This window comes from Rhagoletis pomonella, unplaced genomic scaffold (genome assembly GCF_013731165.1).
Source record: "Rhagoletis pomonella isolate Grant_MI unplaced genomic scaffold, Rhpom_1.0 Rhpom_scaffold_00001, whole genome shotgun sequence".
Taxonomy (NCBI): Eukaryota; Metazoa; Arthropoda; class Insecta; order Diptera; family Tephritidae; genus Rhagoletis; species Rhagoletis pomonella.
In genome coordinates this window covers 23123618-23145665 of record NW_023458555.1, presented here as the reverse complement: position 1 = coordinate 23145665, position 22048 = coordinate 23123618, and the positions used below count along the sequence as shown (strand labels likewise).

Genomic DNA, 22048 nt, shown 5'->3' with positions numbered 1-22048 from the left:
GTCGATTCATAGAAAAAAATGTTGTTCTTACAATAAACATTGCACCGTAAGTGTTGTTTTTTAATAGATGAAAAAGGCTTTTGCCAAATCCTCAGTGTTGTGATATTAATCCACACACAATCATGAACCACCACCAATTGATTCTATTAAAAAAATTTTAAACTACGAATATGTAAAAACACGATGCGAAAAACTAAACGCCTACGCACAGCTGGAATACGACAAATATTTGAAGAAAGAGTGGAGAAATGATCCATAACTTGCAAAACATTTTTCGTTTCTACAAAAATAAAGCGAACACTATTAAATTGAAGAAACAGTCCATCTCCAAAAACCCCGGAGGAGCACTGAAGGAATTCTGTGTTTTAAATTAGCATATTTTGAACGAATTCGGAATGTCTAAGGTGGAAAACAACCCAACCTTTCCATAAGGAAACAATTATAGAAAAAGAATTTTCTTACACTGTATTCATGTCTCCGCCAGCAGTAATTTAAAAGCAGCTAAGGAGAACGACGACACTATTTGTAAGATGGCACATTCAACGAGCCAATGTGCCAAAATGCGGGATAAACAATTATTGATTATTTAATATCGGAACCGAGATCATATAAGTTAATTGATTGGTTTTCACACACTTTTGAAACAAAAATTATATGCTTTTTTACTGCAGACAAGTTGTTGCCTCAAAACACAGCAGAAATCTTCCAATCAGGGCTGCCAACTCTCCTTAGTTATGAGGTGCCATACTGAGGATAAAAAAAGTGCCAAATAGAAAAATAAAAGTGCCAAAAAAGGTGTAATTCCTTTTAATCATTCATATTTAGCAATAAAATAAAGCCACATTTTCAAAACAAAAGTGCAATGATAAAATAAGATAAACCAGTTGAATAGCCCTTATAAATTAGAAAATTTTAGTTGAGAAAAAGAAATGCACGCAAAGGATTTCAAAAAAATGTATTGAAATGTTATTTTTTTTTACAAAAGTGCCATTTTGGCACTATGTGCCAAATTGAAAAATTAAGTGCCATATGAAGTAAAATAGGGACAAATGGCACGGTTTGAGCCAAGTTGGCATCCCTGCTTCCATTAACTTACAAATATTAAAATGTGAAATATCGAGGGCTTGAATTAATACCCTCTATCTGCAATTTGCACAAAAACTAATTTGTGATTTTAGAAACCATCTGGGACTTATTACCTGTCGTTATATAAGGTAGCATTAATATCACTGATGACAGTTAAAGCTTAGGTGGATTTTTATATCAGAATCTCATCTTTGTGAAAAGTGTGCAGATAGAGGGTATATTGAATATAAGCCCTCGTTGTTTAAAATATATAAAAAATTTATTTCAACGTATACAAAAAATAAAGCTACCTGCGATACAGCACGGCAGGAGACGGGGAAGGGGGGCCGGGGGGCCGCGGCGTAACGTGACGTGGTGTGCGCGCCGGTCGCGCGGGGTGGCGCGAATTTAAGCAAATTTAATGTTTGAAAGAGAAATAATGTCAATGGATTTTATTTCGTTTTTAAAAAGGTAATAATGTCAATTGACTTTATTTCGCACCAGGGTGGGAAATAAAGTCAATTGACCTTATTTCCGTTGATCTTATTACCTGTCACCCTTAAATAATTTGGTAATTTTTTTGACAATGCCCGACATCGGCATATAATAGGCTCTAAGGTTTCTTTATTCTACCGCTCGCGACACTTCGTGCACCTTCCCACGTTAGTAATACCCATTTTTTTGTGAATGAGAAGCCAGCCAGATCTGTATGCCCCGTTAGAAATCCGGTAAGAACCCGGTTAAATCCTCCCTTGGAAGCCGTAACAAGAAGCAAGCATGGCTCACCGGCTGCGAAGGATGCTTTTAATCAAATTCTATACAAGAAACTGCTTTAATTGCCGTCTGACTGCTTTTGAGCTGACTCTCGTTTCGGCGTAGGTTAGCTCTGCTGTGCCCACCTGGCGTTCAGTTCCTGGCAATATAGTCCGGCATCCACTCCCGTTACAATTTTAGAGTCGCCCGTGAAAATGTTCCTCAATCGTTGTGCGAAACCTTCGTTCCCAAATTAAAGCAAGACGTTTCGAGGGGTTCTTCTTCTTCTTAGTAGACTAGGGGTTAAGGCAGAAAAAATGGACCTGATACTTTTGACAAGAAGATATAAGGTCCAAGTGTAGAGGAGTGAGGAGAATGTTGGGAGTCACTTGGGGTCTGTCACCTGGCCTGATGCATAATTAGTCTTGCTCAGTAGTAGTCAGACCATTTCTGTACTATTCGACTGCGCTTTGGTGTGGTGGAATGCCACAAAAAAGTCTTTATTCTTAGAGCCATTTGAGAAAATTCAACGTCTCGCGGCACTCTGCATTAGACGAGCATTGACATCTACTCCAGCGGCTGCTCTAGAAGGAATCCTAAGTTTACTAACCACTGACCTTATCGGGGAAAACCGTGCTGCGATATCGGCAGGTCATTTTGAAGTAGTAGTCGATAGAACTCTTGTTGTACATAAGTAAAGCAATATTTATATGTAGGCATAACCTGTCTACTCTGGATTCAGCAGAACTCTAAGGGAAAGCATACTGATTTTTATTGGTTTTCAATTGGCCTCATTAGCTTACCATTCAGCAGGGGTGAAGTGTCTTCCGGCAGTATTTATTAACTATAAAACTCCGATAATAAAAACGTTATAAGAGACTACCGGTACTTTTTACCGGTTATAATAACTTTAAAAAATATGTGTACACTGTACAGTCATTAGAAAATGAATATGTTAAATGCATTCCATATTTGTTTAGAGTTTCTAGACTTGGTAAAGCTAAGCTGCACCATTCAGTTTAATAAAAAATACCACTTTTATAAGAAGAATATATTCAAAGATACTTTTTAACAAAAAATAAACATTTAAGGGAAAACCTGCAAGGCCTAAAGGATTGAAAAAACCCCAGCTGATACTCCTTGTAAATCCTCTCTTTCAATGGTTTCTTCAAAAATCATGCCACTGATTTCAATCCGTTTAGAGTTTCCTAGAAAAATTCTACTATCGATTTCCATATCCTTAAACAAAAACAAAAAATTTTTTTTTTTGAATATTTTTAAACCAGTTTTATTATATTATTATATAGTAAATAAATGCTTACCAAAGACCTCCGGTAAATTTTAATGACTACGATTTTTAATAAGCGATAAATTAGTGAGATTTAACAAAACACAGTGGTCACTTCGGCCAACAATGTTGTACTTATACGGTGTTTACATGAGGAGATTTTTCAGGCAACATTTAGTTGAAAGCAACAATCGCCTGGTGTGAACGGCCCTTCCATTAATCGCTTCCAATGAAGTTGCGGGGTGGGGGCAAATCGCCTCATGCGAACACCGTTTAAGCGCCGAAAAGATACACAGACGTTTGAACGCGTAAGTCGCGGGGATTCGTGTAATTAGCAAAATATTGAAACCGCTTAGCGGTAAAAAAAATACTGGTCGCCTGTAGTTAAGGGTTAAAGTACCCAAGAGATTACATATATCTACTACGTCGCTGAAGCATAAAAAATATGCAATTGAAAGCTCTTTAATCAGATGCAAAATAAAGTTATAAAGTAAAGTCGGTCATTTGTTAAATCTTAAATGCCAAGCCATGCACGTGAACCGCCAATAAAAGAAGTGAACGAAAATAAAAATTTTATATGGCATTTTTAATTTGTTTCCAAAGCTATAAAAGTTCAAATTTCGATGGCGACGATTGGCTATATTTTGCGTTGGCACTCCATTTTCTCGCTTATTTGTTTGTGCACGGATATTTGAGATTTTCTTTAAAAGGAATATGACTGAAAGAATTTTAACACAAAATATATGCGACATACATATCTACATCTGCGCATACTCACATACAAATACATATGTATGTTCGTACATAAAATAACCAATCTTTTATTATTCGTTCTACTCTTTCTTCTCTCACTTTTATGATATTTCCTATGCTGCCATTCTGTAACTCACTGACATGTGTCAAATGGTAATAATGCGCTTTAAATTGAAAACGTGATGTGCATTCGAGCTAGCAGCCCGTTCGTCATGATTTTTTCATGTAAAGTAAAAAGTGTTACAGCCAAGCAGCAATGAGGGATATGCCCATTAGGGTGGTCCAAAACAAAAAGGAAAGTCGAAATCTTAATGCCCTCATACCCTAGGATTGTTCTACATCGAAAAAAATTAACCCCTTAATTTTTTATTTTGAAATTAAAACAATTTTAGAGGTCGCTCAAAGCGCTAAAAGTATTTTATATGGGAGAAAAAATTTTTTTCGTAAAAATGATATAGAGTTCCTGAAAATCTATATTTTTCGGTCGAAAAATTTTGGTTCTCTTCAGGAGATTTCCAGTAATAATACCCAATTGTTTATTAAAGATTTTTTATTGAGCCACTTGCATTTTTTGGGCTTTTTGGCGGACATATAAAATATAGTTACTATGAAAAAATTGTTAAATAGTTGATTGGCTGTTATTAGTGGGAATCTGCCGAAGAGAAACTGATCGAAAAATACATATTGGTTTTCAAAAATTTGTGCGACCTCTAAATATTTTTTGATTTCAAAATAAAAAAAATGTTGGTATATTTTTTCTGTATAGAACAATCCTAGGGGGTGAGAGCATAAATGTTCATACTTTGCTATTTCATATGCATTTTTGGACTACCCTAAGCAGATACATAGATATCTATGGCTATACGAGTACAGTATACCTACCAGCAGATAGAAAACATAGCTGGCTATAAAATACTTTAACCAAAGGATTTTATAACTAGTCTTAAAACCTAATCTAGCAGTAAGTGTTTTCTTCTGAGCTTAGAGTTTTTATATTTGCCTAAGTTGTAAAATGACTAATGTGGCTGGCCTCTCACTTAAGCACGTCCCGTAAACGATGCTCACACTGTATCTAATGCAGCGCTGCTAATTTTATCTATATACGTACATATATGTATGTGTGTAAGTTAGCAATACATATATATGTAGGTATGTATGTATGTGCATATGTATATACACTGGCGAGCCAAACTGAGTACACGATGATTGTTTTGTAAATATTTACATTGTTTTTCGAGGAATTTTATTTTTGTTATAAAAATATTGTTCATGCTTTAAAGAAAACTATATAAATCAAAGTCTAAAATCCAACGCGATTATCTATCCACACAAAATTTGCAAATTTTGTATTAAAGAAACGTAAGTGATCTAACCTGTATACCCTGAAATTTACTTAAAATTCAGATTAAAAAGTTCGAAATGATGATGAAAATTGAACCATCAACAATATTTTTTATAAAAAATAACAAAAAGTTTTACTTGAAAAACTATGTAAATATTTAACAAAAATCACCACGTACCCAGTTTAGATATTTACGTACTAGTTGCCCGGAATTTTTTATTATTTTTTATTTCTATAGATTTCCTTAATTTCTAGGTTTTATTGTTTTTAAGAGGATTTTTTTTTTTAAATTTCATTCAATTTGTAGAAACTTGTTAATAATATAATTTTTTATTTTATTTTACTTAATTTTTTTACTCATTAAATTTTAATGTAACTTTAACATTTCATCGTTTTAGAAAGACATTTTTTTTTATTTTTTTAATACATTTTTTAAACTTATTTTTTTTTCTCTTTTTAATTAGTTTTATTATTTTAATTTCTTGTAATCAGATTTCTTTTAATCTTTTTATTTTATTGCTTCGAAAGAAGAATATATTTTTTTTACTTTTTATAAACATATTTTTTCGAATTATTAAAGAACAAATTTTTTTTAATAAAATAACATAACATAATAAAATAAAATAAATAACAATTATTTTTTGGCTTTTATTTAATAATTCCTTAAATAAGAATTAGTTCTGATTATTATTTCATAAATCCAAAGTAAAAATTATTTTATACTTATGAGTGAGTGCGAAAGTAAGAGTCTTGGCATTTTCTTTCCCTCTTCCTCTTTAAGTGAAGAATAGCTGAAATTTGGCATTTGTGTACCGAAAGCGAAACCAAATACATGGTAGTTTTTATCTCTGTACTACCGATACCACCAAATATGAATTCACCTTGGGTTATGGTCAGAGTTAACTTTTCATTTTTATTCGAGGTGTGTCCGATGACAAAATATGTATACACTGCGTTCATTTAAATTTCTTTTGTCACTTTCCGCAAAATATTGGTAGAATTTTAGTCTTTGTTAGTAAAAATTGGAGAAAATAAAATAGAGCTAAAAAGTGGGCAGATCTACTAATAAAGTGGTAAAGTCCGTGCACTGTTCCTTTGTTTTCAGCTTAAAACAAACCTTTTGAAATCACATGCGTTATGGTATCCGCTCTTCGAACCAATAACTTACTGTTTGCTTTGAGTTCATTCATTCGACGCATAACCTAAAATCCTCTGACATGCAACTGATTCAACTGAAATAAAAATTCAACTCAAAAAAAAAAGGAAAATAAAACCCATTTCACTGGCCAGCGGCGGACGTGCTCTATACTTTTGCAATTGTAACCCAATCAGTTCCACTACGCTGTCGACCATAATAATTAGTACTCATGTATGTATGTGCAAGTGTTTCACTTTGATGTTTTTATTTTTGGTTCAAAATACTCGTATATAAATTTTAATTATTATTACCCAACACCGTTGATATTAAGTTGTCGGTAACAGTGTCAGCATGCAAATAATTTATGTAATTTACAATGTCAATGTCAATGCCAATGACAATTTCCTTGGAATTTCTTTTGATATTTTTTAGTTTTGCATTTACTTTTATGTCGCCAACCAAAAATTTTGTATGCAGTTAACGTTTCTATGAGTGCGTCAGTGTAAAAATTGTTTGTGCTCGCACTCATTTAAATTTCTTCAAAATGCACTTATAAATCAATTTAAAATAAGAGCAAGAAATTGTTTGATGAATTGCCTATGTGATGAATGGGAATTTTGGTTTCGTTTTTGAGTTTTAGCTTTTTGTAATCGATTGTGTACGAGATAATCTCTCAATTGTTTTTGGAAAATGAAAACTTGCATACATAACATGAAGCATTCTTTTTCCATGCAGACCACAATATAAAATTATTATTTTTTTTCAACAGTGTTACCGCTAGTGATGAAAATTTCTTGGTGATTCTTGCATTTTCCAGAGTTTTGTCTGAAATTAAAAAAAAAATATCCTTGCTGTGGAAAGAACTATATTTTTGTAAAAAAATGGTAAATATAAATAAATAAATAAAATCGTGAAAACTTTAGGGAATCCATATTTTCGAACTTGACTGTATGTGCCTAAACTATCTCCCTTTTTACTTTCATAACACTTCCGAATGATTTAGGAATGATTCCAACTCAAGATGAATGACCTGAACCCATATAGTAAAACCTCCAAATACTTTTACATTCTCAGGGCAAAGGAAATGGTGCAACGGAAATGGTTGGGACGGAAACAAGTGCTTTTTGAATGTTTGTTATTAATTAAAAAAAAAACTGTCTAATATAAGGTTACAGAATAACACTTAGAAAAAGACCAATACAAGAATGAAAGTAAAGGTTAGTACGTACATAGATAAAGAAAAGGATAAAGGCAAAGAGAAAAATAAAAACAAAAACAATGATACGTAAAGATAAAGGAAAATATTAAGAGCAAGGTAAATTTAAACACTTTACTTACATATGTAATGTCAAAGGTGGAGGGGAATATGTAGATGAAGAAAATGATAAACATTAAGAAAATGATAAACAAAGATAAATATAAAGAAAAATATGAGGATGAGGGTACTGATAAAAGTAAAGATGAAGATAGAAGAAGAAAGATTAAAATAAAAGTAATAATAGAGAAAAGGATATGGATAGAGACACAGAGACTCAATCTGGAAAATATCTTGGGATTTTAGAGCTTTTCGTGATTCACGGGACTTATCGCTATCATAATCGACATTTTGATCGGTTTTGTTATCGATTTTGTTAACGATTATTTCTCGATTTTGTTAACGATTTTGTTATTGATTATTTATAGATTTTTTATCGCGTATTTATCGACATTTTTATCGATTTTGTTATCGATATTTTTATCGCTTTTCTAATCGATTTTGCTGTCAATACTATCGATTCTTTTAACGATATCTTAATCGAACTAGACCAAAATTGTCCTGGGGCCTATATCATAAAAGTGACAGATGTCATAATTATAGATTTTCCCGGAAAATTTCAGATCCGGAATTGTCGGCGACTATTTTCCTATTTCATAGACGTCTTGTACGCAACTGTGACAATTTTTTAAAAGCGGCAGTGAAAATACTAGAATATTGACGACAATTGTCTGACAATGATGCTGACTATTGTCACTCTGACAAAAATTGTCGCGACAATAGCGAAAACACTAAATAGCTCCGTCTGAAAGTTTTCACAATAGAGTTTTGTAAATTTTTTCATATTATAAATTCTTTTTCAATGATTTGAATATTTGTAAAAACTAAAATAATGCAAATGAAATTATTATATACGATTTACATAAAAGTTTCATATTACTAGCGACTATTTTGTCAACGACAATTTCAAACCCGGAAAACGACAATTTTGTTATTTCTAAATGAAATTTTTCAAACCTGGATAACAAAAGTTTTTATGAAACAAAACACCCACCAAAATGTCGAATTGCCACTGACAACACAGAAAATGCCTGCCGTGACAAAGCTGTCAATTTTATTTTATGAAATAAGTTCCTCAAGTAATCCTGAAATAGTGTTAAAAAAGTCGTGCACTTCTACCAAAATGATCTCGAACAAATCTTGAAACTATCCCAAAGATGTCTCTTACTAGTCCCAGAATGATCCCGAACTAGTCCTGAGCAGGCCCCGAAGCGCTCGAAAAAGTCGTGAACTTGTGCCGAAATGATCTCAAAAAGGTCTTGAAACGTTCCCGCAACGGTCTCTTGCTAGCTCGAAAATTATCCTGAACGAATCGAAAATGAGGCTCAAGTAGTCCGGAACTAGGCTGAAAATGATTCTGAATTGGCCCAAAAATGCTATCGAGCTTCAAAATGGTCCTCAAATAGTCAAATAGCCTACCAAAATGATTCCAAAATTGTCTTGAAACGGTTCGGAACTAGTCCCGAAATGATTCCGAAATAACCCTGAACTAGTCCAGAAATATTCTATGCACCAATAAGCAGTTACAAATTTCCTGCCGGGTTCATATAAGTTTTGCCCATACCGGGAACTAAGATTTTTACACCTCAAAAATTCACATAATAAAGGCTCGATTTTCACCATTAAAGAAATATTTGCAAAGTTTGAGGAAATGGCGTTTTCCTTTCCGAATTTAGTGCTTTTTTGAACTTTATATAGATCACGGCGGAATCGCGCGCCGCATGGGGCATAAGCAAGGTATCAATCTGGCCCCAAAATATATAAAGACATTTGAGCCATGGTAAGAAACTTGCGGCTCAAAACGCCAAGCCTTCTTCCAATGAGGCACAGGGAAACAAAAAGTTTGGGAACCCCATGACGTAGATTCGTGTTATTTTTGAAATTGCTTTAAAACATCCACTACTTCTCCATGCCATCTGAAAAATAACATCACTACTCGTATTTAAAAATCACTTGCAAAAGATTATTTAAAGCGCCTCTACTCCCAAATTAAATCCACTAAAGTGTTAATTGAAAAATTTATTTTATTTCACTTTCAAGTGGTTTCACTTAATATTAACCAAATTTGTCTTTAACGCTCTCAAAGTGCATGAAGAAGCCCGTTGTGCCAAAAGAGCAGCCGAGTAAAAGATAACCAAAAACATTACAAAAACAAAAAAAAATGAAAATCCCTTTGCGCATTGCACATTGCATAAATTTATGGCAAGAGCTGAAAAGCAAAAACGGCAACGCTACGAGTAGAAATGTATGTCTGTACGGTAGCCCACGACAGTGCCATTGCCAATGCCCTTAGCAGTTGGCAATGGTTGCGGTTGTGATTGCGGTTGCAGTTGATGCCTGCGAGTATGTATACCGCACAATTCGCCAGCTAGTAGTGAGATATGTTTTGCTGCTGTCAGATGCAGCCAAAAGTGGAACAACCAACACTGCCCCTTTTGCTCTTGCTCCTTCCTCTTCGTAGGAATATCCATAAAAATAGTGTAAGGTGCAAGAGCAGAGATGAGCTTGCGAAATTTACGCACTGCACGTACGACGTGGAAATCGAGAACTACCTATGTGTGTGTGTACATTAGGGTCGTCCAAAATAAGTAAAGTCGGAGTTTTAATGCTATCACCCTCCAGGATTGTTCTATATCGAAAGAATATACCCCAATTAATTTTTTTTTTAATCAAAAAATATTTACATGGGAAAAAAAATTTTCGTAGAAATGGTATACAATTTTTGAAAATCAATATTTTTCAATCGGAAAACTCTGATTCACTTCAGGACTCTCCCAATAACAATACACAATTGTTTATTTAACCATTTTTTATTACTAAATTTTTTTTATTTACCCCCCATTGCATTTTCTGGGATTTTCTGGGGGTTTTTGGCGGACCTATAAAATATAGTTACTATGAAAAAATTGTTAAATAATTAATTGCGTATTATTACTGGGAATAGTCTGCAGAGAAATAGAGTTTTCGGATCGAAAAATATTGATTTTCAAGAATTCTATACCATTTCTACGAAAAATGGTTTTTCCCTCATATAAAATACATAGAAAATTTTGAGCGCTTTGAGCGACTTCTAACTATTTTTTGATTTCAAAATAAAATAGTAGGAGTATATTTTCTGCGGTATTGAACAATCCTAGGGGGGATGACAGCATAAAAATTCCGACTTTACTTTTTCACATGCATTTTTGGACCAGCCTAGTGTACATGCTTTTATGTCTGTCTTTTTGTACCTGAATTCAGCGGAAATACAGATGTTGTCTACAGATGCAATGACATTTTTGTTGTCGCTTCAGAGAAGGTGAGGTATGGAGGTTAGCCAAAAAAAAAAAATTAAAACAATTAGTAAAACAGTAAATAAATAAAACAGAGCAACCACAAAACAAACAAGGTCCATGCAAAAAGGTATGTATGTATGTGTATGCAAACATACACTTGCATCAATTTATGTGGCACCTTATTGCACATACATATACATATGTATGTATGCACATGTGCCACTATAAAAAACGCTCAACTCGACTCAACTTGATTCGCCTTAGCGCATAAGGCTAGTCTTACGTTGCGTCAGGAGGCACACAAGTTCAACAACGAGTTCAAGGTGAACATGTGATTGTGTCTGTCCAACGGCACAAACACACACTAATATGTGGGTAATGCTGAATGCATGTGCCTGTGTTTGCGCAAATATTGTTGGTACATCAGCCTGTCGACTTTTTCATGACAGATCCACTGTCTGCTCTCAGCTGTAGTTTGTATAGACTTTTTTCCACCACTTCCATTTTATTTTCGCCTGTGTTCTGGGTCATTATCCGCTTCCTTGGCTTTGTGTTGCGCACTTTGTTGCTTGCGGAAATTTTAGATTATACGAGTAAGTACATATACATACATACATACATACATACATATGAACTTACTCTATCCGCATCAAATCTTTATCCTTTGCTTATGGCAAGCTGTCATCTTTCTCTGCACAATTTTGACGTTTCTTGTGTTTAAGATGTTGGTAAATGTTAACATATTATGTCATGACATCGATACGTTTCATCAATCTGCAGAAGGAACATTGATCTAGTATTGTTTACAGTATTTGCCTATATAAGAAAATATTTTTTCAATACCCACAATCCCTGCTTCGGTAGCGAAAACTCTGGTTTAGGCAAAGCCAAGGTAATAAACCGTTTCGATGATCAAAATAAAAGTCTTCAAGACGTCCTATTGAAACCTAGGCGGTAAAATATTTCATCTCGTCTAAAAAAGTCCGTGTTAATTTCTTTTTTAAAATTTGTATTGTCCTTTGTCGTCATGATTGGACCTACAGTAATGGCCCGATAATCTGGAAACGGAAGTAAGTTACACTACACACTCAGCACAAAATAACTTTGACCTCATTTTATGGCGAAAAATAATTTTAAATCCCAATAAGAAAGATATCCTTGACTAAATAAAAAATATTGAGACTACTATTTGTCATAAAGGCAGAATACATACGTATGTATTAGCGTGGTCCTTAAAATATTAACATATATTCACGTAAGTTTCAAAATTAAAAACAAAAAAAATTGGTTGTCGCTAACTACCAGGATTTGAAAAAAATTTATTTTTTTAATCCCAAAAATTCGAAAAAAGTTTAACTGAGCGAGTTTATGAGTTTATATGATTAAATATATTTCAATTATATGTAGACTTTATGAAATTTCTAGTATTTTTTTTAGAATTTTATTTATTTATTTATTTTTTCAAACCCTGGGAGCGACACTAAAGTTTTTTTTTTAGTTTTGAACTGTTTGTTTGCGTCTTTTTTACATTTAAGGACCACCCTGATATGTATACAAATGCATCTTAGGGCGATTTCTATGCCAAGGTGCGCAAGGAAGGCATTTTTGATGCCATTGTCGGAAACAGTGTAACCAGATGGTCGCAAAAAGCGAAGCTAAATTCGTTTTTAAGAAAGGTTAGAAAAACGTATACGCTATGAAAATTTGAGTTACAATAAAAGAAAATATTAATTTTTTTAAAGTTCCGTAAAACCGATTTTCAGTAAATAACTTCTTAAATCATTCTCATCAAAACACACATATGCAGAAAAAAGTTTAGTTTAGTAAAAGAAAAGTGCAAAAATTTTAATATTTTCTACATCAGAGTACACAAGTAGTACGTCAACAAATCGAATTGTAAAAAAAACGGTTTAAGGCAAGTTTCTTAGTATTATTTTATAAGAAAGTATTTTCTCAAAGAAACGAAACTTTGCAGTGTTATTGTAATATTTCAACGGCAAATAGTAAATAGTTTAAGAAATGTAAAAGCTTTTTAATAAGCTTAGGTACTTATTTTTACAGTTCCGGTCCGAATTTTATTATGAATATTTTAAGTAAAAAAAGGCCAGAAAAATGCCACGAAGTCATTATCTAAATTCCTTAGGCTATGGCATAAAACTAAATGCTAAATCTAGCCTCAAAAAGGCTAACCTGGTCACACTAGTCGGAAAATTCAGGCTCTACGACCAAAGACCCTAAGACGGACTGAGGCCGATCGGCACCATTCCACAACCAAACACTGACTCGGATCACTATGTATATGGTTGGAGCAAATATACGCACATGCCTCTGTGCAGCAAAAAATGTGCGCCCAGCACAGTGTCGTCAGATTTTTTTTTATTCAAACAAGCTGCAAGTTCCCAAAAAACCATAAATTTCAAAAAGAAAAACGAAGGGCTTTTTGGAAAACTAAAGTTTTTAAACATATTATTGACCCAATTTTTCTCAAAAGAGCCATTACATAAAAAGTTTTTAGATGTATTAATTAAAATCTAAATGCTTGCAAAAACTATAACTTGTTATTTAAACAGCTATGAGCTGTAATTACAATTAAAATTGTGAATATTGCATCACTGCTCCAGCAATGCAAGAAAAGCTGAACTTCGAAAAGCTGTAGTCACAGAAGACGGCAAATTTATTCGCCGCTCTGGATACTGCAGCAGGTTAAACTCCTAGCTGGGCAGGATAAACTCAGATGTGCCCAACGTATATATGTCCGGCACGCGAAGAGTCAACCCATGACTCGACACGCCTCTTCGCATTCCCATTAAACAAACTCAACTAACGCCCCTCTCCCTCTGGTCCAAGGGCCGCTAACTGCCTTTACTTAGCATTTTCGATGGGCGTCAGTAGAGAAACGATTGGCGTGCTTTATTGGGCTCAGGCGAAATCGCTTAGGCGTTTACAGCGTCAAACAAAAAGAAGAAAAATTACTTGCAAAAAGTACTCTAAAAAGTAGTTAACCTAAATAAATTGTATAAATGCTTGCAAAGTCAGTGATTAATTTATATTTATTCTCAATGGAAAAACGCCTAATAAAGCTTTGTTAATTTCATGCCACTCATTTAGCTTTCATTTCATTTCATTTCTAACTTGCTTTAATTGCAACCTAAGCCGTTTGAAATCCCCAAAGTATTTTTGGTTAATTAATCACCTCAAGAATATATATGTATATACTCCTACTATGCGCTGAATTCAATTAAGCAGCTCAAAATTAAATGAAGCTTATGACGCATACGTTTCTGGAACGCAGCCGAGTTTTAAATCATCAGCCGGGCTGATAATAATATTTTACTCGTCTGCTTGCCATCTGGATTCATGTCATTGACTGTTTGCGTAATCGCGTTGAAAACTTACATACACTTAGGAGTGCAATCTGATTAGCCAGCAAAATAAAAAATACATTCAAGGAAAATAAAATTTATGCATACTATTTTATTTTAAAAGTTGAACGAGCAGTCGTAAAAAGTAACTTCAGCATTTTTATTTTTTCTTCTTCTTATATTTAATTGTTTGTAATCATTCTACAAAAACAGACGCTTCCACATATCATAGGTATCATTGGCAAGAAAAGTTCCCGGCTGGAACTCCAAAGTTCTGTAAATTTTAGTATACCCGGTAGGATATGTCGGCAGTTGTCCAATAAGTAGAGAGCTGTTAATAGAAAAAAGTCAGATTAATTTTTTAAAGTGTTTGCGAACACCAATTCTTAGACTAACCCCCTTTTCACAAAATTATATATAAATTTTGTGTACTGTCGTATCATTGCTGCATTTGACTCGGAATGTTTAAAGGAACTGGCGGGCATTTCAAATAAATACATCAGATCATCCATGTGTTCAACGCGTGCTGAAAGGAAGCATGAAAAATTTTTGGAAATTTAAAATGGGACGAAAGTAGTTGGGAGGCGGAGGAAAATATAGTTAAAATAACTAAACAAAATAAAATATACATTAGGGTGGTTAAAAAAGAATACACTGGAAAGTAAAATATTTGGAATTTTACTGAAATTTTGGTTGTGAAAATTTCTGAATGGAAATACTCTTATTTAATCAAAAACTAACTGTTTTAACTAGTTAAAATTCTACGAAAAAATTCAATTTCTTCATTTAAAATATATTCAAAGCTCTGGCTTCCTTATTTTCGAAATGCTTCAGTTCGGAAAGGTGGTAAAAAATATGTGAACCACCCTAATTTACGTACATTTAAAAATACCCTTAAAAGAAAAAAAAAACTCTAATTTATTATTGCAAGGCAATTTCGATTTTTTTTTGTTGACGAACGTAGGGGTCGCCTTTTGGCATTTTTCGATGACACCTACATTCGGTAATAATTTTTTTTTTAATAGTTCTACTGGATTAATCGAAACACTTCCTTAGCAAAAGTTTAATGATTTTAGGTCAGCTTTTATTCATTGCCATTAGGGTGCTACGTTATGGAGATAAAAACTGAGGTCTGGCGAGTAAGTACTAGAACGGCGTACTTGAGGTCAATGAACTTTGGAACAAAACAGGTGTTTCCTATTGCCAAGAACACCGATAAATCATACTTTAGGTCCCGACTGTAAATGCTCGAGATATGACGAAAAATGTAAAAAGGCCAGCGCTAATATAAAAGACAAAAGTGGGGTTTGCTGTCCGAAAATGAACGGGTCTAGTGTTTTGTGATGTTGTCACAGTGGTCAACGAAATATTTTCGGCAACTTGGATGGACTCTTCTCTACACTTGCCACTGTTTGGGATATGCCTAAAAAGGGGACTTTTCTAATAGTTAATTTGAACTAAGCCAGAATGAGAGTCTAAATTTCTCTCCTTACACGAGTGCTAACATCTGTTAGCTCTGAAGCTTCAGACGAAATGCTAACGGAGTCAGGAATAACCGAGCTACCCTACTCTAGAGTCCATAGTTGATGCAGACGCCAGCCGTGTAGTCAATGCACCGGTCAAAGGTCCTGCAGTCTCGGATCTCTTGTGGAGATGGAAGATAGAGGTCGTTCGACCTCATGCCATTTTTTATTTAACTAATTTCTTTAACGTGCTCAACGGCTACGTCATAGAAGGCACAGTACGGCCTACTGGCTGCATTGACTTCCGGATAGACATCTAACGTGCAGGTTCGATCATGGAGGGATGCTTTCTCAGCATCACCAGACTATTATACACATTTTTTTTTATTAGGAATAGAACTTAGTTCCTTTACACGAGTAAACAAATAAAAAGGGCTCCCTTTAGTTCTGATCCCACTGTAAAACTAGTTCGAGCACGCTGTTCTACTGTGGAATGAGAGTGATTTGTGGAGGCAATCCACTGAGCAGTGCAAAATACCAAAGTGCGAGACCATTACACAGGCAAATCCCTAAATCTGCACAGCTTCATCGCAAGTTCTATTTTCTCTGCGCTATCTATACCCAGACTAGTGACCGTCTGTTATTGTGCAACCCAGCATGGCCAATATAAACGCACTTCTTGCAATGCCTACGGACGGAAGACGCACCCAAAGAAGTGCAGACCGTTCATAGACTACTCGACCGAGCGCCGAAATTAATTTAAATCAAATAACTTTAATTACTCACCTGGTTTCACATTATAGTCCAGATTACTAAACTCTCCTCTGAATTCAAAGCTGTAGGGAAAAACTTTTTTATGTGGAGCGGCTAATTCCGCCAAATGTTGAGCGCCGAAGCGTATAATTGCATCTGAAAAGAAGTCGCACAGGCGTGCTATGTCGCTCGATTCCAATCCACTAAAACGAGGCAAGTAATAATCTCTAAGCGTCACGCTAGCTTCACTCAAATTGCCTTTGTGACCTGCATACATAAATATTTCAGGTGCCAACTGTTCAAACTCTTCATAAAACCGATGCGCTAATCGTTCATTTCTTACGATATCCACAGCAGATTGACAAAATTCACCATTCGTAAAACCCAACAAAATAGGCACCTTCGCAAATGCGCCGCGTTGCAAACTCTCCTTAGGCGTTTCCGTGAGAAAACGTGCTTGACCAAAATCATTTTCAATCACAGGCAGATATATATAAATGGGATTATCCTTGCCGAATGTGAAGAGGCGTCGTAGTGTGGCAGCAATTTCACTGCCGCTAAATTTCTGCAAACAATTTAAAATCTCTGCTTCCCCCTCCACAACTTCGCTGCAATTCAGCGCCCGCGCCTGTTTTCGCATTAGTTCCAATTGCGCTCGCTGCGCCAGTGGCGTTTGTGGTGGCAATGAGCCACTCATTATGATCGCTTTGTGGAAAAGACCCTGCGACATGGGCGATACCAGATGCAAGCTGACACTCAATGCACCAGCGCTGTAACCCATTAGTGTGACGTCTTTGGGGTTGCCACCAAAGTGGCGTATGTACTTTGCTACCCAATGTAGCGCGTGTACTTGGTCTTTGAAGCCGGCATTACCGGGTATTTCGCGTGTGCCAAGCTGTAGGAAGCCGAGTGTGCCGAGACGGTAGTTGAATGTTACAACAACCATGGGTTTGGAAAGCAGATAAGCGGGGCTAATTAAGGTACTCAGCGACGATCCGATATAAAGCCCACCCGGATGAATGAAGACGAGAACTGGCAAGGAGGCGGTTGCAATGGTCTGCAAGTAGGCTATCGTTTAAGTGGGCGGTTGCCAAGCTAAAGTAGATTCAAAACTTACACTAGGCGTATAAATATTCAGCGTGAGGCAATTCTCTGATGCGTTTGTGGCGTAGATAGAGGGACAGTCGTGTCCATCCTGGCGTGCATCTATCAATGATGGTAGCTCATCCAGTGGTTGTGGATCCTGTGAATGAGTAAGATATACCTTTTGGGCTCCGATTTTATTTATATATGTACATTACCTTAAATCTCAATTCTCCAATTGGCGGCTTCACGTAAGGTATGCCACGAAACGCAAAGTATTCATCGCCAGTCCAGCTCTTATTTCGTACGCCTTCCACTGTAATTTTTCGCTGCTCGTCGACAAATTCGATTTTAATAGCTCCATCAACTGCTGGTGCTGTTGAGCTTGCGCCTGCTTGGCTATTAATTGACGCAAAGCAATAAAATAAATTCAAGAATATTAGAACTTTTATTGCAATCATATCGATAGTATGCCGAAGTGCGTGAAAATAAAAGCAGTGTGGGAGAGAGTGAAAAACAAAATGCACGCTGTGAACAATTGTTGACGTTGACAGCGTTGGCAATAAACTGAGTTTTATGTTCTCGAATTTAGTGGCAAGCTGATAATGACCGCATAGGTTTGAGCCGATAAGAGTGCGTTCTCAAACAGGGTGTTTGATAGGAATATGCAAGTTTTATTTGGTTTACTCTATAGGAGTTTTTGTACTGATTTCTGTTAGTCCTACTAATATTATTAATGTGAGGTTTCAACCAAGGTAAATATAAAGATAATTTTGTAAAGTTGTTGCACCTGTTTCATAGCTAAAATAAATTGATTAATAAGACAACTAGTACAATAATGTGGGCGTCAAACGAGAGATGTTTAAAAAGGGTTTATTTTTAAAATGGCTATAACGAGGGTTGCCACCTGTTAGGAAATTTTAAATCAATTAATATTACAAGTTAAATGACATATTTTAAGATTAGTATCAAACGAGAAGTTTAAGAGAGCTTTGCTTAAAAAATATTTTTTTGAGGGTTGCCACCTTTTAGAAATCCTAAACTAATTTTTATTATAAGGGCGATTAAATATTTTAAAATAGCTATATTCAACAAATAGCTATAAACAAAAAATAGGTTTAAATAGGCCGTAATTCCCAAATATTTTTAAGAAGGTTGCCACCTGCTTAACACGTTAAAATCAATTTAATTTATAAGTTCATTGGTGTGAATCGAACGGGTTTTCAGGTTTTATTTTTTTTTTATATTTGGAAGATGGGTGCCAACTGTATAAAAGGAACAAATCAATTTAAAAAGAAAGTTTAATTAAATGTGCTATGTACATTAGGGCGGGTAAATTTGAACGGAAGATTTTGCGGCTATGCGCGTATAGCACAGATGGATTCTACGTATAGTTCTTAGCAAACTTGACGAAGAAAGCATGGGTCAAAAACCAATTCGGAGTTTGCCGAATTGTAAAACTAGGTTTCATTTCATAGGCCATTTTGTTTTAGTGTCGTAAAGAATTGCTTACATGTTGTATAAAAAATTCTTTAAGAGGTTTTTGGGTATGAGGAATTTATTACTGCATTTATCTTTTTCTTAAAACTTCCAACAGAGGGCGCAACTGTGAATATTTTCACATTTTCTTCGAAACAAATTTTCGCAATTTGGCAAACTCAGAATTATACGTAGAAGCCTCCTATGCTATACGCGCACAGTCAAAAAATTTACACCCCTAATGTACATATGTATGTTAATATCGGTATTAAACTTCAAAGGTCTAAAAAGCCTTATTTCTAAAATATTGTTTAAGAGAGTTGCCATCTGTTTAATAGTTGAGAATCAATTTATTTGACAAGTTAAGTAATATCTTTATCTACACCAACATCGGTGTCAATCAAAAAAACTTAAGGCAAGCTTATTTTCTAAACTATTTTTGGAGAGTGATGCCACCTTTTACAACTTGAAAAACAATTTAGTTGACAAGCTAAGTCAAGTATTTTAGAGAAACGTCAAAGGAGAGACGTTTAAGAGAGCTTTGCTTCAAAAATATTTTTTCGAAAGTTGTCACCGGTTTAGAATTTATAAATCAATTTATATTACAATTTAAATGAATTATTTTAATATGGTTAACAAACGAGAGATGTATAAAAATGCTTTATTTTCAATATTTTTTTGACTAGGGTTGCCACCTACACTAAAAGTTTAAATCAATCAAATTTATAAGTTAATTTAAACTGTTCAATACATCAGTTTAATTTAATAAATCTTAGTTAGTTTAAACTTTTTAATACACATACTTTTTGTTTATATTTTTGGAGGGAATTGCCACCTGTTTAGAAAATCAAAATTAATTTAAATAGCAAGTTAAATGATACATGTCTGTGTTCGTATGGAAAAGTAGCTTATGTCGAAAGGCTGGCTTTAGTATAAATCGGCATTCGCAGCATACGATTGCGAATGACTCACTGGCGCTGAGCCGTTGAAGAACTTTTGGCAAATAAACGTGCAAGAAGTAGTTCCGATACTAGCAAGTCAATATTCTTATTAAGTCTCATCAAAAAATTCCTTGTCGTTTAAAGAATAAAGGGAATGCCGCATTATACTAAAGCCAACCTTTCGACATAAGCTACTTTTCCATATGAACACAGATGTATCTATCTATGAATGTATGTATGACAAAATGGAAAGAATTAATAATAATGTCAAAGGAAAGGACTTAGGGCAAGCTTTTTTCTAAACTTTTTTTGAAGCGGGCTGCCACCTTTTAAAACATTAAGAGCCATTTAGTTGACAAGTTAAATAAAATATTTTTATATGAATGTCAAAAAAAAGGTTAAGTAGAGATTGGCTGCAAAAATATATTATTAATGAAGGTTGGCTTTCAAAAGTTTTATTTCTGAGATGGTTTTTTAGAGAAATGCCAAATGAATTTAATTGACAAGTGCAATGAAAAAAATTAATATGGATGTCAAAAGAAAGCTTTTTCGCTAATCTATTTTTAAAGATTAATTTGGAAAGTCTTACATACTTATACCAGATAATTTTGAAAGCATTTTATAACTCACATAAATTTTGGCAATGTTAACGTCAGGGTTTGCATATTTTTGGCGCTGACTGTATTTGTTTTAGATGCAAATGTATGCACTTAGTTAATCGCAATTATCGACTTCCGAGGTAAATAAATAATATTCTTCATCTCTTAAACACACCCTACCTAAAATAAACACTTCGTTGCCTAAACCAGCAACTCTCATTTAGTTTATTATCACAGTGTCGCAAAGAGCGATTCGTACTAGTGGGGGCACATCGTCGCTTAGAGCTGCAAATTAAATTTAATTAAAGCTCAGAGCGATTAATTTATTTATTCATAAAAGTGAATGTCTGTGTGTAAATTAAACGGCTACTCGCGCGTTGAACGAGTGAAATAATTCTCATTTGTTTATTAACTATCCAGCCAGCGATCAAATTAACGCGCTCGTTTTTCTTTTTGTGCTGACAATTCCAGCAAAGCACACAAAAAACTATTGCTATCAACTAAACTGCAGTGCTTATTAATTCGTATTTATTTATTTTTTCATACACCGCTTCTTTTATTTATTTGCCGAGGCAGCACTCTTTCGATGCCACAGGCCTGCGGCTTTCCTCAATCGCCTGAATTGGTTCCTCACTTTCTAAGTGTATGTACATATGTATATGTTTATATGCGTATACAGTTGGTGTAATTAAAATCTAATTAAATTTTCATCACCCAACACTTTTTGTTTCAATGTTATGAAAATACCATCGTTCTAAGTATATTTGCGTGTGCAATTAAAATCACAAGAACAATAACAAATCAACAAATAAACAAATAATTAAAATACATTTCATTTTAAGTGGCAAAGTAATAAAAAAGAACATCAGCGTCTGCCACGGCAGCGGGGCACAATAAGAACAATAATAAAACTTAACAAAATTTTAATTTGAAATGGTGAAATTTATGAGGCGCATTCGAGTAAACATATGTACAGACATACATACATAATTACACACAAGCAGTGTGCATAAGCTGTGGGTGATTATTATGTTGAGAGGGCGTGAAGTGTCACATATGTAAGTATTCCTGAGGCGAATTATTTTGGCGGCAGACATTTGTTTCTGAACAAGTGAGTTTAGATGTCTTAGTTAATCTCCTTATTAAATTTATAGTTTTATTAAGTTTGTTGTGAGTTTGGATCTTAGATGAATCGTATATTAGTTAGAAACCTTATGGCATGCTAAGTAAATTTTGCAAATAATCGAAATAACAGGTGGATGGGAAGGACTGACTCCACCTATATGAATGGGTTCTCCTTGCCATTCTTTACTCATGTTATTCCTCTACTTCCTATGATGACTACTGCTACTGTATATAAAGATATAGATCTGCTTATTCGCCTCCACCTATATCTTCGTCTTCATCTTCATCTTCATCTTCATCTTCATCTTCATCTT

General features: G+C 34.5%; 1 protein-coding gene across 1 annotated transcript; it reads right to left on the bottom strand.

Moving 5' to 3' along the window:
• Positions 1 to 14378: 14378 nt before the first annotated feature.
• LOC118741314 (juvenile hormone esterase-like) lies at positions 14379 to 18162 on the bottom strand. The gene is made up of 5 exons (XM_036473251.1): positions 17809 to 18162; positions 17625 to 17750; positions 16541 to 17564; positions 14688 to 14817; positions 14379 to 14622 (listed from the first exon to the last, which is right to left on the bottom strand). Exons 1-5 carry the CDS (start codon positions 18049 to 18051, stop codon positions 14493 to 14495), a joined length of 1653 nt encoding a protein of 550 aa, XP_036329144.1. The 5' UTR covers positions 18052 to 18162; the 3' UTR covers positions 14379 to 14492.
• Positions 18163 to 22048: the final 3886 nt, after the last annotated feature.

Excerpts from the sequence above, each read along its gene's own strand:
- LOC118741314 (XM_036473251.1), bottom strand. The coding sequence starts at position 18,051 with ATGATTGCAATAAAAGTTCTAATATTCTTGAATTTATTTTATTGCTTT. Across the intron at positions 17,751-17,808 it reads TTGGAGAATTGAGATTTAAG|GATCCACAACCACTGGATGA; the intron begins GTAATGTACATA and ends ACTCATTCACAG. Across the intron at positions 14,818-16,540 it reads GGACTATAATGTGAAACCAG|CACGCGTTGAACACATGGAT; the intron begins GTGAGTAATTAA and ends GCTTCCTTTCAG.